The sequence below is a fragment of the Lotus japonicus genome, chromosome 2 (genome assembly GCF_012489685.1).
Source record: "Lotus japonicus ecotype B-129 chromosome 2, LjGifu_v1.2".
Classification (NCBI taxonomy): Eukaryota; Viridiplantae; Streptophyta; class Magnoliopsida; order Fabales; family Fabaceae; genus Lotus; species Lotus japonicus.
In genome coordinates this window covers 79,852,087-79,864,861 of record NC_080042.1, presented here as the reverse complement: position 1 = coordinate 79,864,861, position 12,775 = coordinate 79,852,087, and the positions used below count along the sequence as shown (strand labels likewise).

Sequence of the window (12,775 nt, the reverse complement as noted above, 5' to 3'; positions counted from 1 at the left end):
ATACATTACTCCTTTGCCCTTGGACTAGAGCTGTTTGGTTCGGGTCCCCACTTCAGATAACCATCAATCCCAACATTTCAACCTTTGATCAGTGGCTAACCCTCACCCTTAACAGACTCAGAAACACCAATCTCCCGGACAAAGGGCTCCCCCTATTATTCTGCACCTTATGGGGTATTTGGAAAGATAGAAATAAAGCAGCATTCACCTCTGAGGTTCCCAATCCGGTGAATGTGATCAGACAAGCACAACTACTTCTCCATGACTGCAACCAGCCTGATAAAGACCCTACTCCACGAGATACACACTCTTCTTTGGGCCCAAGATCCCGAAATCATACATATTGGCAAGCACCAAGGCAAGGAACGGTCAAGTTGAATACAGATGCTTCCTGGAAAAGCAATTCACACATGAGTTCCCTGGCCATCATAGCACGCGACCACAAAGGAATGGTACTCACTGGCGCTGCAAGCCCAATGTTCTGCTCATCACCCATCTCAGCAGAGGCTGCCACAATCAGGGAAGCTCTTATTTTGGCCACTACCTTAGGGTGGGAAAGGATCGGGGTGGAATCTGATTGTCTACAACTCATTGAGGCATGCAACAAACAAAGGAATATTGGGGAAATCCAAATTGTCATAGATGATATTCTTAATTTAAAGAGGAACTTTCAGGCATGCAACCTCACCTGGGTCACTAGAATAATTAATGGAGTTGCTCATGCAATAGCACAATTACACAGCAGAGGTCTCCTCCATCCTAACTGGCGTTCTGCACCCCCTCCAGGACTGGCTACACAGCTCAAGATAGACAGGAGACCCTTTGAGACTGAACCGGATTGAGACTACTTTCAAGGACCACACTACCAGAAAACAGTCATTTAGCGACGGACCAAATCGGTCGCTAAATGGGCTAAATCGGTCGCTAAAACCGTTAGCGACTGATTTTTGCTGGTTGGTATTTCACTCGTCGCTAAATGTTGCGACCGATTTAGCGACCTATTTAGCGACCGATATAGCGACGGACTTGTAGCAACCGATGTAGCGACGAAATTTAGCGACTGAATTAGCGACAGAATTTAGCGACTGCATTAGCGACTGCATTAGTGACGGAATTTAGCGACTGCATTAGCGACGAAATTTAGCGACGGAATATAGCGACGGAATTAGCGACGGTTTCAGCTATAATATAGCGACGGATTTAAAAAGTTAGTGATGAGTTCAGTGACGGTAATAAATATAAAATTAACAAAAATAATCAGTTTTGTGACAGATTTTTTTAGTGTTAAAAATATGAATATAACCATAATCATCATTGAATCATCACAAAACACACAATCTTAACATATCCACCTAAATTCATCACTGAATCATCACAAAAAGTATACCATGAACTACTTAAACTAGTCTAGTAGATTACTATTACATTAAACATAGTCTATTACATTAAATATAGAAACAAAGCTTGACAAAGTTTTCATGGAAAAGCACCAAGATCCTCCTCATTCTCTGACTCATCAGTTTCTAACTCCTCTTGATTTGGGGTTGGCATTGGTGGTTGTTGCATCCTTTCTTCCATCATTTGTCTTACCATTCTTTGAGTCTCCTCCATAATAGTGTTTCTCAATTGATCAAATTCTGATCTTCTTACCCATTCAGATGATGAAGAACATGAGCCATGATATTGTTTATTGATAACAGTGGACTCCAATCCCAACCCATATATTCTACCCTTTTTCATGCCAGCCACATCACGCCACACATCTAGCTCATTTGGCGGAGGAAGATTTTGCTCAGATGCTATTTGCGTCCTATCTTCCATTTCACGCACATATGCACCCTGTTAGCAAGAATTAGTTACAATAAAATCAACCATGAATTCTCTTTTACAATACCTAACCTACATTTACCATAATTTCAAGCACAACCTTGTATGAGAAACAAAGACAAAAACACTAAAAATGTCACAAGAGCCCAACCAATCCATAAATATTTGTCCTATAGACTAGTCCAATGCAATTCATGTATACTAAGTTTTCATTGCTGCAACTTAATACCCAGCCCATGATGTAATCCAATATAGTTAACTTGGTTCAATTCCCATGACAGAAAAGAAAAAAAGAAACTCATCAAGCTGCCACACAAATAGTTAACCAAACATAGCCCCTCCAAGGATAGCAATCAGGCCCTGAAACTACAAACAAAACAGCCACAAATGTAATTAACTAGTCTATTGTGAAGTTTATGCAAATTTAGAGTGAAGTTTCTGAATTATTGTGGATGTATTTGGCTTTGTGAAAGAATGTCTGCAAACTGAATTTCTTATTGCCTGATGTGGGGTTTAGTTTCAAACACTTGATAGAAGAAGCCCATGTAGTTGTTAGGACATCACACACCTCCCAGCATACAACCCACACACACAAAGAAAAAAAGAAAAAAAGAAAGAAAAGGTCTACTGGTTATTAAAACAAAGAAACCAATGTAAAAATTCTATTGGTTATTATAAGTGGCAAGTTTACTCAGGATCAAGTGAAATACATGATGCATTTTGATATATGCTGATTGCTGAATATTCAGAGTGGATAAATTGTGTTCTCTTGGATCTAAGACATATAGATGCTAAGGCCAACTAGTTCTGACTTGATATTTTGCAAGATAGTAAAAATCAGACACCAACACAATGATAGACTCAAATAATTTGACCGAGCAGATACATCTGAATCAGTCAGGACTCACTAGGGAGAACATTGAAGAAATGATAAACCTCATCTCCATCAAGGGCACCTACCTCTGTCAAGTAAACATAGCAGCAGACTTGCTTGAATGTTTCAGTGTTAGTCGAATGTGCATCATTGCCTTCAGTCCTTCTATTTCTTTTTCTTGATTTTGGTATATTTTGCTTCACAACTTTGTCATCCTTAATCTTGCAGTTGACAACAAATACTGCTCTATACTAGGTCAAATATTTTTCATCCCTGCAAGAAACTAATGAAGCTCAGTCTTTCAAATCTTAAGTCACCATCCCTTGAACAAAACTAGCACTTCTTTAATGTATTTGAATGGTTAGTTTTCCAAGAACAGCCAGGGAAAAAAAATCCATAGATACATTAAACTAGAATCTAAAGAGCACTAAGCTTCCAAACAAACCATTTAGCCACAACCATTATCCAAACCCAATTGAGGACACTTTTAAATAGCCAACGAAACACCCAGCCAAGACAAACACCCAACCAAGTAGAACACCCCTTACTGGAACAAAAAAAATAAACTTCCCCTAAAAGATTGTGCAACCTGGTTTACTATCCACAAAATCAACTCACAAACCATATAACATGAAATAAATACCCAAGACATCAAAGAAAGATTTGTACAAAAGCACAGCAGCAAGAATCACACCTCCCACGCCACCACCTCCCACGCAAAAGAAAGGGAGTGAGAGAGAGAGAGAGGGAAGGAACACAGAGGAGGGGAGAAAGATTCATGAGACTAAAGAGAGCAACAAATTGAAGTCATACCAAGAAAGCAAGAACCCTAACAATGGAAATCCTTCAACCCATCAACTCAAGGTGGACTTCAAGGTGCAACTGAAGAACCATCTTGCGCGGCGCAGAGAAGAGAGCGAGAGAGAGAGAGAGAGAGAGTCTAGAAGCAGAGGCATAGAATTTAGATTGACATTATGAGTTTTGATAAAATTAGGGTTATGTGACTATAAGCAACTTAGCGACCGAATTAGCGACGGAAATTTCAGTCGCTACTATATCCGTCGCTAAATCAGTCGCTAATAGCGACGGATATATCGCTCGCTAAGTAATCCCTCGTTGATACAGTCGCAACTTTGCTTCGTTAGTTTAACTCTACTCTTAGCGACGGAAACAACGGTCGCTAATTATTCCATCGCAAAATCAGTCGCTACTAGCGACGGATATGTCGGTCGCTAAATAGCTCGTCGCTAAATCAGTCACCACTTTGCCTTATTATTTTTACTCTATTTCTTAGCGACGAAAATTTCGGTCGCTAATTATGCAGTCGCAAAATCGGTCGCTACTAGCGATGGATATGTCAGTCGTTAAATAACTCGTCACTATAACAGTCGCTACTTTGCTTTATTATTTTTATTCTACTTTTTTGCGACGAAAATTTCGGTCGCTAATTATTCCGTCGCTAAATCGGTCGCTAATAAGTCAATTTTGAAATATGACCAAAATAGCATGGATTCCGTCGCAAAATCGGTCGCTATTTGTGACTGAAATATTTCGGTCGCTAAATCCGTCGCTAAACAGCGAATTTCTGGTAGTGCCAGCCCTCCAATGAGTCTTCTCCCTAGAGCAGGCTATGAGCAGGTTGCCTTTGGACAGGAGGAGTTTTGAGGATTGAAACTTATTCAGTGGTACATGTTGCCGCAACAGGCCATGATTGCCCACCACCATCATATTCTCACCTTGTTTTTTCCGTCCTCTACTCCTATCCTGCTTGTGAAGCCTTGTAACTTGTGTGTGGTTTTCTGGGTAGTGGGACTAACTGCCCCCTTGTTTCTGTGTAATGTCCCCCACTACCCCTGATCTTTATTGTAATTCCAGCCACCTTTATTGGGCTTTTAATGGAAAACTCACCATTGACCAAAAAAAAAAGAACAAAAATGTACATGTTAACCAAAAATATATTTCGAATGAAAATCTCCATGCCCATTTCTATTTTCAATTTTACTGAAAATATGCTTTGTTGAGTTTTACAAATATTTTCTTTGAAAGCAGCGCGTTCAGAAATTGGTCAAAAATGAAAATGAAATCTTGTCATTTTCCAACATTTTCAGAAAATAAAAAGCAAAAAGAACCAACATGTTTTTCAAAAAAACATATTTTTTAAATCTTTAAATTTGAAAATAAAAACAATTTATATTAAAATGAAAATAGAAAACATTTTTCTAAACCAAACATGCCCTTAGCCTTAATTACTTTCACGTTTAGTCCTGGCTGTTACAATAGCTAATCCATGCAGTTTCAGCCTTATCCCCTGGATTGAATCCTTGTTGTGTGCTGCCACTAGACTTCACTATTTGCACATGACAGTCAAGAAGATTAAGAAGTTGAGGCATACAATGGTGAGAACAAGGAATGACGAACAACAACGATACAATGCAACAAAGGATGGAGTTTGAAGTGTTTCAAACTCATTTTCCCTTAATTCTATCATAGTCTTTGAAGTTATCAACATGAACGACACATTCAAAAAGATGACCAACAAGGAGTCACGCAACAAACGATAGAGCTTGAAGTGTAACTAGGGATGGCAATGGGTTCGAGACCCAATGGGTACCCGCAAAAAATACTGACTTTGGATAGGGTAAAAATCCGTTATATGGGTATGAAGTTGGGTATGGGTAATTACCCGCAAAATTTAGTGGGTACGGGTGCGGGCATAGGTGCTATAGTACCCATCCCGCCCCATACCCGCACACATTATATACATATATATATATATATATATGTATATTAATAAAACTTATATACCGTAAACTTTTCTCTATAAATTTAAACAATACCTTTTGTTTAAAAAAAAAAACAATACCTTTAAAATTTTATTTAAACTTGTTGAGTCTTGACATTTTAAATTTTACTATAAAGAGATAAAATATTAGAAACTGAAAATTTGTTAAATTAAAAGTATATCTTAAATTTAAATTTGGTTAGAAACCGAAAATCTTAACTACTATGAGATTATTATAGGAAAAAAATATTAATAAATCTGACTTTTGGTTGATATAATCATAGCTTAGAAATGAAAAAAAAAAGTTTTAATTGATTAGCAATTACCAAGAAACTTATTGGAAATTGCCAACCTAAGATCATACATTTCCAATCTGCCACTAATTCTTTTCAACTTCTGATACAAACTCTATTTCATCATCATCAGACCGTTTCTTTCTCATACACTATTTCTTTCTCATACATACGTTATATTATGTTATATTTTGAGACTAAGGTGTTGAATTTATAGTTAATGTATTTGGATGATGTTTTGTATTTTTAATTAATGTGTTTCCATTTTATAATAGCAATCATGTTCTTTTTCATTGAAAAATGCAAATACCGAAAATTATATTTTATTTAAGTAAATTGCGGGTATTGGGTACGAGTACGGGCATATATGTACCCATAGGGTACGAGGATGAGCACTGAAGTTGTTACCCACGCGGGGATGGGGACGGGTACGAGTATGTTTTTAAAATGCGGATACGGAGATGGGTACTATAGTACCCTACCCAAACCCTACATGCCATCCCTAAGTGTAACAACCACATTTTCCCAAATTTACTTCTAAACCCTGCATATTTTCTCAAATTAAAAAATGTCCCAATAGTTTCAACATCTAAAAACAAAAAAAAAACCCAGTTATTTCATGTAAAAATAGGGGTACTGGTGTCTCATCTTCTTGGGGAGACACTCTAGAATCCGTGCATGTTTAGTTTTATATTTTTCAATAAATTTTATGCAAATATTCTTAGCAAGCTATTACGATAAACTATTTTAAGTGTAAAATCTTTAATTAAATGGATACTTAAGGGCCTGTTTGGTTTGTGTGTTTCCTGTTTTCATTTTCACTTAAAATAGAAAATGGAGGTGAAAATTTGTTTGGGTAGATTTTAGAAAACATTTTCTTTGAAAATATTTCCAGAAATGAGTTCAATTTTGAAAATAAAAAAATGTCGTTTTCTTTGTTTTATGTGAAAAGACAATGAAAATGGAAATAATGAAAACACATGGCAAACTTGTAAATAAGTGAAGTCTGACTTTATATTCTCGTTAAGTACTGACATGTTGTGGGTTCAACTCTTCCCCACAGCAAAATACAATCTTTTTCCTGTTATAAAATACGGGAAACACATCACCATGGGTTGGTTACGTGTGTTGTTCTATGTAAAACACCGTGAGTACAAATTTCATGAATCATTTTGTATCAAAAGTCTTTTTATTTATACTATTCTCTTCTTTTTTTTTTTTTCAAATTATTCTTGTCAATTTATGCGTATAAAAAACAGGTCAAATTTTTATCCATTGTTTATAATTCTTTGGTTCAGTTTGTTTTGTACTACTTTACTTTATTATCGTTCAACTCTGGTTTTTTTATAAATAAATATATTATGAAATCAATTTTTATTATCATTAAAAACTTATATTATAAACTATATTCATAATTATTCATTAATAAATATAATATGTACCTTATATTATTTCAAAATTATTTTCATAATCTTTATTGACAATAGTTTAATCAAACGCATTCCCGGTATTTTCATTTTCAGAAAATGAAAAAATTGAAGGCTAAACCAAACATGTTTTCTTAATTTCAAAAAACTAAAAATGAAAATCGTTTTCAGAAAATGGAATTAGAAAATGAAAATAGAAAATGTTTTCTCAAACCAAAGAGGCCCTAAGTGGTTTTAAAAGAAAAACAATTGTACCTAATTTTTATATGTAATAAACATTTAAAGACTGAGTGAGTATATTTAAATGGAGCCAGTAAAATTATGGCCTTTCTGCAAGTATCACTATATAAACGCATGTAAAAAACATGAGGAAAGAGATAAAAAAAAACAACACAAGAAAAAAAAAAGATAGAGAAATATTACGGACAAGAAGTATGGGATGACTAGAACAGTAGTATATTTACTATTTCTCTTTCAAGATTTACATAAGAGTCCAGGTGCTAATGGTATAATCAATGATGACATGTTAGTCAACAACAACAAAAATCCTGATCAACAAAGGAATTTAATTTAAATATAAGAATAATTTACCCAAGCTCCTTGAGAAGCAAAACCAATATCACCCAAACCCAAAAATGGCAAAAGATAAAAAAAAAAAAAAGGATTGATTTCTATATAAATATTCTTTCCCTTAGGGACATCTCACATTCCTCCCAGGTCCACCATAGTAAAAGTAATTCCCCCAAACCTTGTTAATCCCTCCTTGAATATCATAGCAATTCGAGTGATCCGCTAGGACCTTGAGATTTGACAAGGGTATCAAGTTATTATCCCAATCCACAACTTGCAAGTTTCTAAAGTAAGAAGCTTTTCCAAAACCTTCTCCTGCAAAATGCCCACTGCCCATTTGGGTTGATGTGTGAGGCCCTGAAGTTCTTGAATTCACAATTTCTCCACCAAATTGAACCATGCTTGCATGATCTCTTAAGTGAGTGAACAAGAATGATGGCCAGTACCCAACTAATATTCCGGCTCCAAATTCAAGCCACCAGTTCCCATGCTTTGGGTCCTGCACAAAAAAAAAACCAAATCTTCAATAACATCTTTTGTTGTTTTTCTTTGGTTTAATTGCATTTTTTACCTTATAATTTTAGGAAGGTGTGATTTTGATCGGTATTGTTTCAATTTCTCAAATTAAGTCCATATACTTTTAAAATTGTACAAATTTGCCTTACATATTAGTTTGTCATCCAATAACTAATGAAAAAAATTGACATGTATCATAACTTTTTATGTTGAAAGTAACATAAATTGTCTTAAATTGTTGCTTACGTAAAAAAAAAAGTTGTGATTCTAGAAATGGAGGGACTTAATTTTAGCAATTAAAACTATAGAGACCAAAATCTCACATTCCTAAACTATAGGACCAAAAATATAATTTATCCCCTATTTTTTGTAACAAGGAAAAATGACTCCGAGACATAATCATGAAGAGCAACATGTTAGCCAGGTTGGGGAGTGAAATGGGTCAAAAAGAGGTGGAAGAAAGGTGGTGAGTGAGGGATGGGAATTTGCAAAATATTGGGAATTTGTTAAAATAATAGTAGACCATGAGAAAAGGGTAAAGAGCTCAGAATTAGAAGCTCTTTGTTGGGAAAAAAGGAAGAGAATCTTAAAAAGAATGAAAGAAGAAGGGAAATACAGTTCATTATTCGAATTCACCAGTGCATGCGTGTTATGTCCCAAAGAATTAAAGTAGTATAAAGTGGTAGATGTAAACTAAGACCAGACATGGTACAAAACTGCGTGCACTGTTATTTTGTATTGATGTATTCCACCCTCTCTTTTTTTTTGTCTTTTATATAATTTTTTAATTTATAAAATAATTATTATCTTGCCATAAAAAACATAAAACAACCTTTACTTGATTACTTTTTTTTTTGGATAAGCACAACTTGATTACTTCTTACTTCTCCTTCTAATAATCCACATCACAAAATCCGATGACATTTGAGCATTGAGACTTCCAAAACAGTGGAGAGCCCACCATTGAACATTTTTAAATTTATTTATTATTTGTTTTATGAGCTCCTTTGAGCTTTTGACCATGACATTTGTAGACTTTTTTCATAACAAGAAAAAAGTATTCAAATCCAAGGGGGCAATAGTTTTCTGTCATCAAATCTTTTATCCTTTAGATGGGACCCTTAATGTGATCTAGCATTGGTTGTTGGGTTTCAACTAAACATGTATGCACACCAAAGATTAATCTAAACTATAGTAAAGAAATGAACCCTTAATTCTTATTAATAATGACTTAGTGTGACAAAGTTTAACTTTTTCAATTAACAGTTAAAACAGCTCTTATCCACCAAAAATAAAAGAGGCAAAAGTAAGCCTAAAAAAATTGAAGACTCATATATTAAATTCTCAATACTAAATAGTCTTCAAAGATCAATTTCATTATGAAGCAGAAAATTACCTTCCAGATGAGCAAGCTAATATCAAATTGTCCTCCTCCATATGAAGAAGTTGGAGAGATTGCAGCTCCAATTGCAATTCTATTATTAGTTTGAACAAAGCCTGAACACAGTAAATTGTAGCATCCAGTTGCTTGATATGCATCACTCTGCATATAATTACAAATCATTATTTAGTTTTCTTAGAATTTCTTTTTATTAACTTTCTTACACTTCAAGCAAAGATCATAAACATCATACATCATAGCATATAGTAGTATATTATTCTCCTCCTTTTTCTCCAATGAGTTTACTTACCGTCCAATAAGTAAAGAATCTAGGGTAACTGTCCCCATAGAGCTCAGGGCTGACCTGCATAAAAATTAATTGAAATTAGATTGGTTGGTTAGTCAATCAAATTCAAAATTAAATACATGGATGAAAATGAGTGGTTGGTTGGTGAGCATCCTAACTGTCTTTGAAGGAAATGGATTTCTTGTAGCTAAGAATCTCTACATTGACGTGGTCACTAAATCTAAGTTATCTTGTTCCAAAGCCTTATAGATTTTAAAATATGTCTATCATATAATCTTAATGAAAAATATGAGCCAACTAATTTTAGTTGTGTGGTTGAGATATCGTAAGTGCGTGAATGTTAAGTATTCGTAACCGCAGGTAACCAAATCAGCATTTTGAATGCTAAAGCATTGAAGGAAGGGAACCTTTGAAAGATTGAAAGAACAAGAGCAAATGAGGAATTAAGTTGCAGTAATGGCTGAATTGAAACATGCCTGCCAACCAGCTTCAATGGTGTTGAGATCATCCCCAAATGAACCAGAGATGACCCACATTTGGGACAAGCTGAATTCATATTGATTTGCCACGCGTGGGGCCCACACGTTTATGCTAGCCTTTGCTCCATAGTACTGTTGTCCACTCACATACCCAACTGCATGCTGTGTGCACCAACACAAACCAATTTGTTAGGCCATTTTGAAGATGCCATAAAGTTCCTAAATTAAATTTCAATTTCATTTGTTTTGTTGTACTAGTTTAAATTTCAGGTTGGATTGTTCAGTTAAAATTTTCTATGCAAGATAATGATAGTTGCAGCTCATATAAAAAAGGAAAGAAAGACCACATGCTTTGGATTATGTGAAACATTAAGTCATTAACTAGCCCATGAACCATGAAATTCTGTGATCATTAAATTGGAAAAGTTTGAAGTTTCAGGATGGAAAGAAAGGAATGAAAATCCAGTTATACTAAAATAAAATGTTTATGCTTTATTTTTTTTATTTTTCTGAACTGCATACCTCATGTCCATTGCTGTTTGTGTCCCTTCTAACTCTTCTTCTTAATTTTCTTCCAAACCTGCTGACAGAGCTAGCCCTTAACATATCTTGTTCTGTTGTTCTTCTGATTGGAACTGTACCTTCTGGACATGATTCCCCTGACAAAGTCCATAGCTGAAAATTTTCATTCAACATGTCCTTATGATTATGGCTTTTGGGTCTTTCTGGAAGATCCTGCACATGCATATAAATGTTAACTTCTTTAATTTAAAATTCTTTCTGGATTAAATTCAAATAATGCACTCATAAAGTTTTTTTAATGCAAATAAAAATTACCAGTGGTCTTTGTCCTTTCAATAGAGGGTGATCAAAAGCTGGTTGCTGATGAGATACAACACAATCTATGATATCACCATCAGGACTCTGCAAAGAAGGAAAAAAGATCACCACATTATGATCCAAAAACAGAGCATAAAAACAGGGGAAGTTCAAAACAGAGCATAAAAAAACAGGGGAAGTGAAAAAAATGAAACTTTGACATACCTGAATTGTCTTAATAGAAGGCTTGTTGATTTGCTGAAGACGACTTCTTATGATGTTCAATTTATGAACCTCTTCTTGTGGCCGAAAAGTGTTGTTGGCATCTGGGGTGTTCCTCATTTCTGAGGAACGAACAGGACAAAACAGAGAAGCAACAAGAAGAAAATGTACAAAGGTTGAAATGATTGGAGAGCTCAAACACCAGCTAAAATCCATGCTTGAGAAATTTCTCTTCCTTGTTTCTATTGCTGAATCCAAGTTCATTTGTTCACATTGGCCTTGTCTTCTTCTTCCAATCCATACACATAACAAAAACTAGGTGTTTCTTCAAGATTTTGATTCTAGAAATGTAGTATCCAACACAAACGGGTATTGCAAGAAAGCTTAATTACTCCTTCACCAATTTCAACACCTTGGAAGCACAGAACAAACGTTCTTCTATTCTCTGTCTATCTCTTTCTGCGAGTTTTGTGCTGAAAATTTCTGAAACTTGGGTTTTATTACTGACAACTTGAACTACCCGGCGCTGGGTGATTAAAATATATGTACAGGGTTTGGGTTCAGTTGAAGTTTTGCTTTGCCCATGTGGGTTGGAGCATTTATAGTGCTAGAATAATTATGAAGTCGTGCCATTTTTTAAATTTGAGAAGAGAGTGTGTGGAAGGGGGTGCATGAATCATGGCCTATAAAAAAATGAAGGTTTTTCTTGTACAAAATGCAATTTTTTTCATAATTATCTTACATGTTAAATGTTTAGTTACTATTTGAGTCTTTGAAAGATACTAAGGAGTAAAACTGTGTCAACCAACGTTTACCATAGTTGGTGTATAGTTGAACTCATTCAAACATATAGTCACTTAATGTAATTTCTAAGTCTCATGAATATTAGTATGAGTGGTGTCGGCTACCTAAATGACTTGGGAAGAATTATATATAAATGTCATTTGTATGATGTCCTTCAACATAAATACATAAAAGTGGTGATTTAATGTCAGCGTCCTATCTGATGATATTGGGGGTACCTCTTGTCACTATCATTTTTGGTGACAAAAAACATTTTTCATGAATTGCACTATTTGATAATATTTCCAGTAAAGTAAATGATACTAGTTGTTTATTAATCATGATATTTTCTTTGGATGCATCATTTCATTTGTTCATTTTTTTTTTCTTTTAAAAATAAGGATGTGCAAGTGTGTAACTATATATCTATTTTGAACAAATACAGTCAAGTGTACTCAGCGACCATCAGCTTGGGAGTAGAGGAAAAGAACCAAG

At 34.9% G+C, this 12,775-nt stretch overlaps 1 protein-coding gene and 1 long non-coding RNA gene across 2 annotated transcripts; both read right to left on the bottom strand.

The window, feature by feature from the left end:
• Positions 1-1,299: 1,299 nt before the first annotated feature.
• On the bottom strand, positions 1,300-3,676 carry LOC130740040 (uncharacterized). The gene is made up of 3 exons (XR_009020037.1): positions 3,515-3,676; positions 2,788-2,974; positions 1,300-1,839 (listed from the first exon to the last, which is right to left on the bottom strand). It is a non-coding gene; the product is annotated as an uncharacterized LOC130740040 (long non-coding RNA).
• A 3,967-nt stretch (positions 3,677-7,643) lies between these two features.
• On the bottom strand, positions 7,644-12,117 carry LOC130740039 (uncharacterized). Its single transcript, XM_057592536.1, has 7 exons — positions 11,501-12,117; positions 11,294-11,380; positions 10,979-11,191; positions 10,454-10,618; positions 9,981-10,034; positions 9,686-9,832; positions 7,644-8,272 (listed from the first exon to the last, which is right to left on the bottom strand). The coding sequence occupies exons 1-7, from the start codon at positions 11,759-11,761 to the stop codon at positions 7,895-7,897; spliced, it is 1,305 nt and encodes a 434-aa protein (XP_057448519.1). The 5' UTR covers positions 11,762-12,117; the 3' UTR covers positions 7,644-7,894.
• Between the last annotated feature and the right edge of the window lie 658 nt (positions 12,118-12,775).

Excerpts from the sequence above, each read along its gene's own strand:
- LOC130740039 (XM_057592536.1), bottom strand. The coding sequence starts at position 11,761 with ATGAACTTGGATTCAGCAATAGAAACAAGGAAGAGAAATTTCTCAAGC. Across the intron at positions 9,833-9,980 it reads GATTCTTTACTTATTGGACG|AGTGATGCATATCAAGCAAC; the intron begins GTAAGTAAACTC and ends AATTATATGCAG. Across the intron at positions 8,273-9,685 it reads TTAGCTTGCTCATCTGGAAG|GACCCAAAGCATGGGAACTG; the intron begins GTAATTTTCTGC and ends TTTTTTGTGCAG.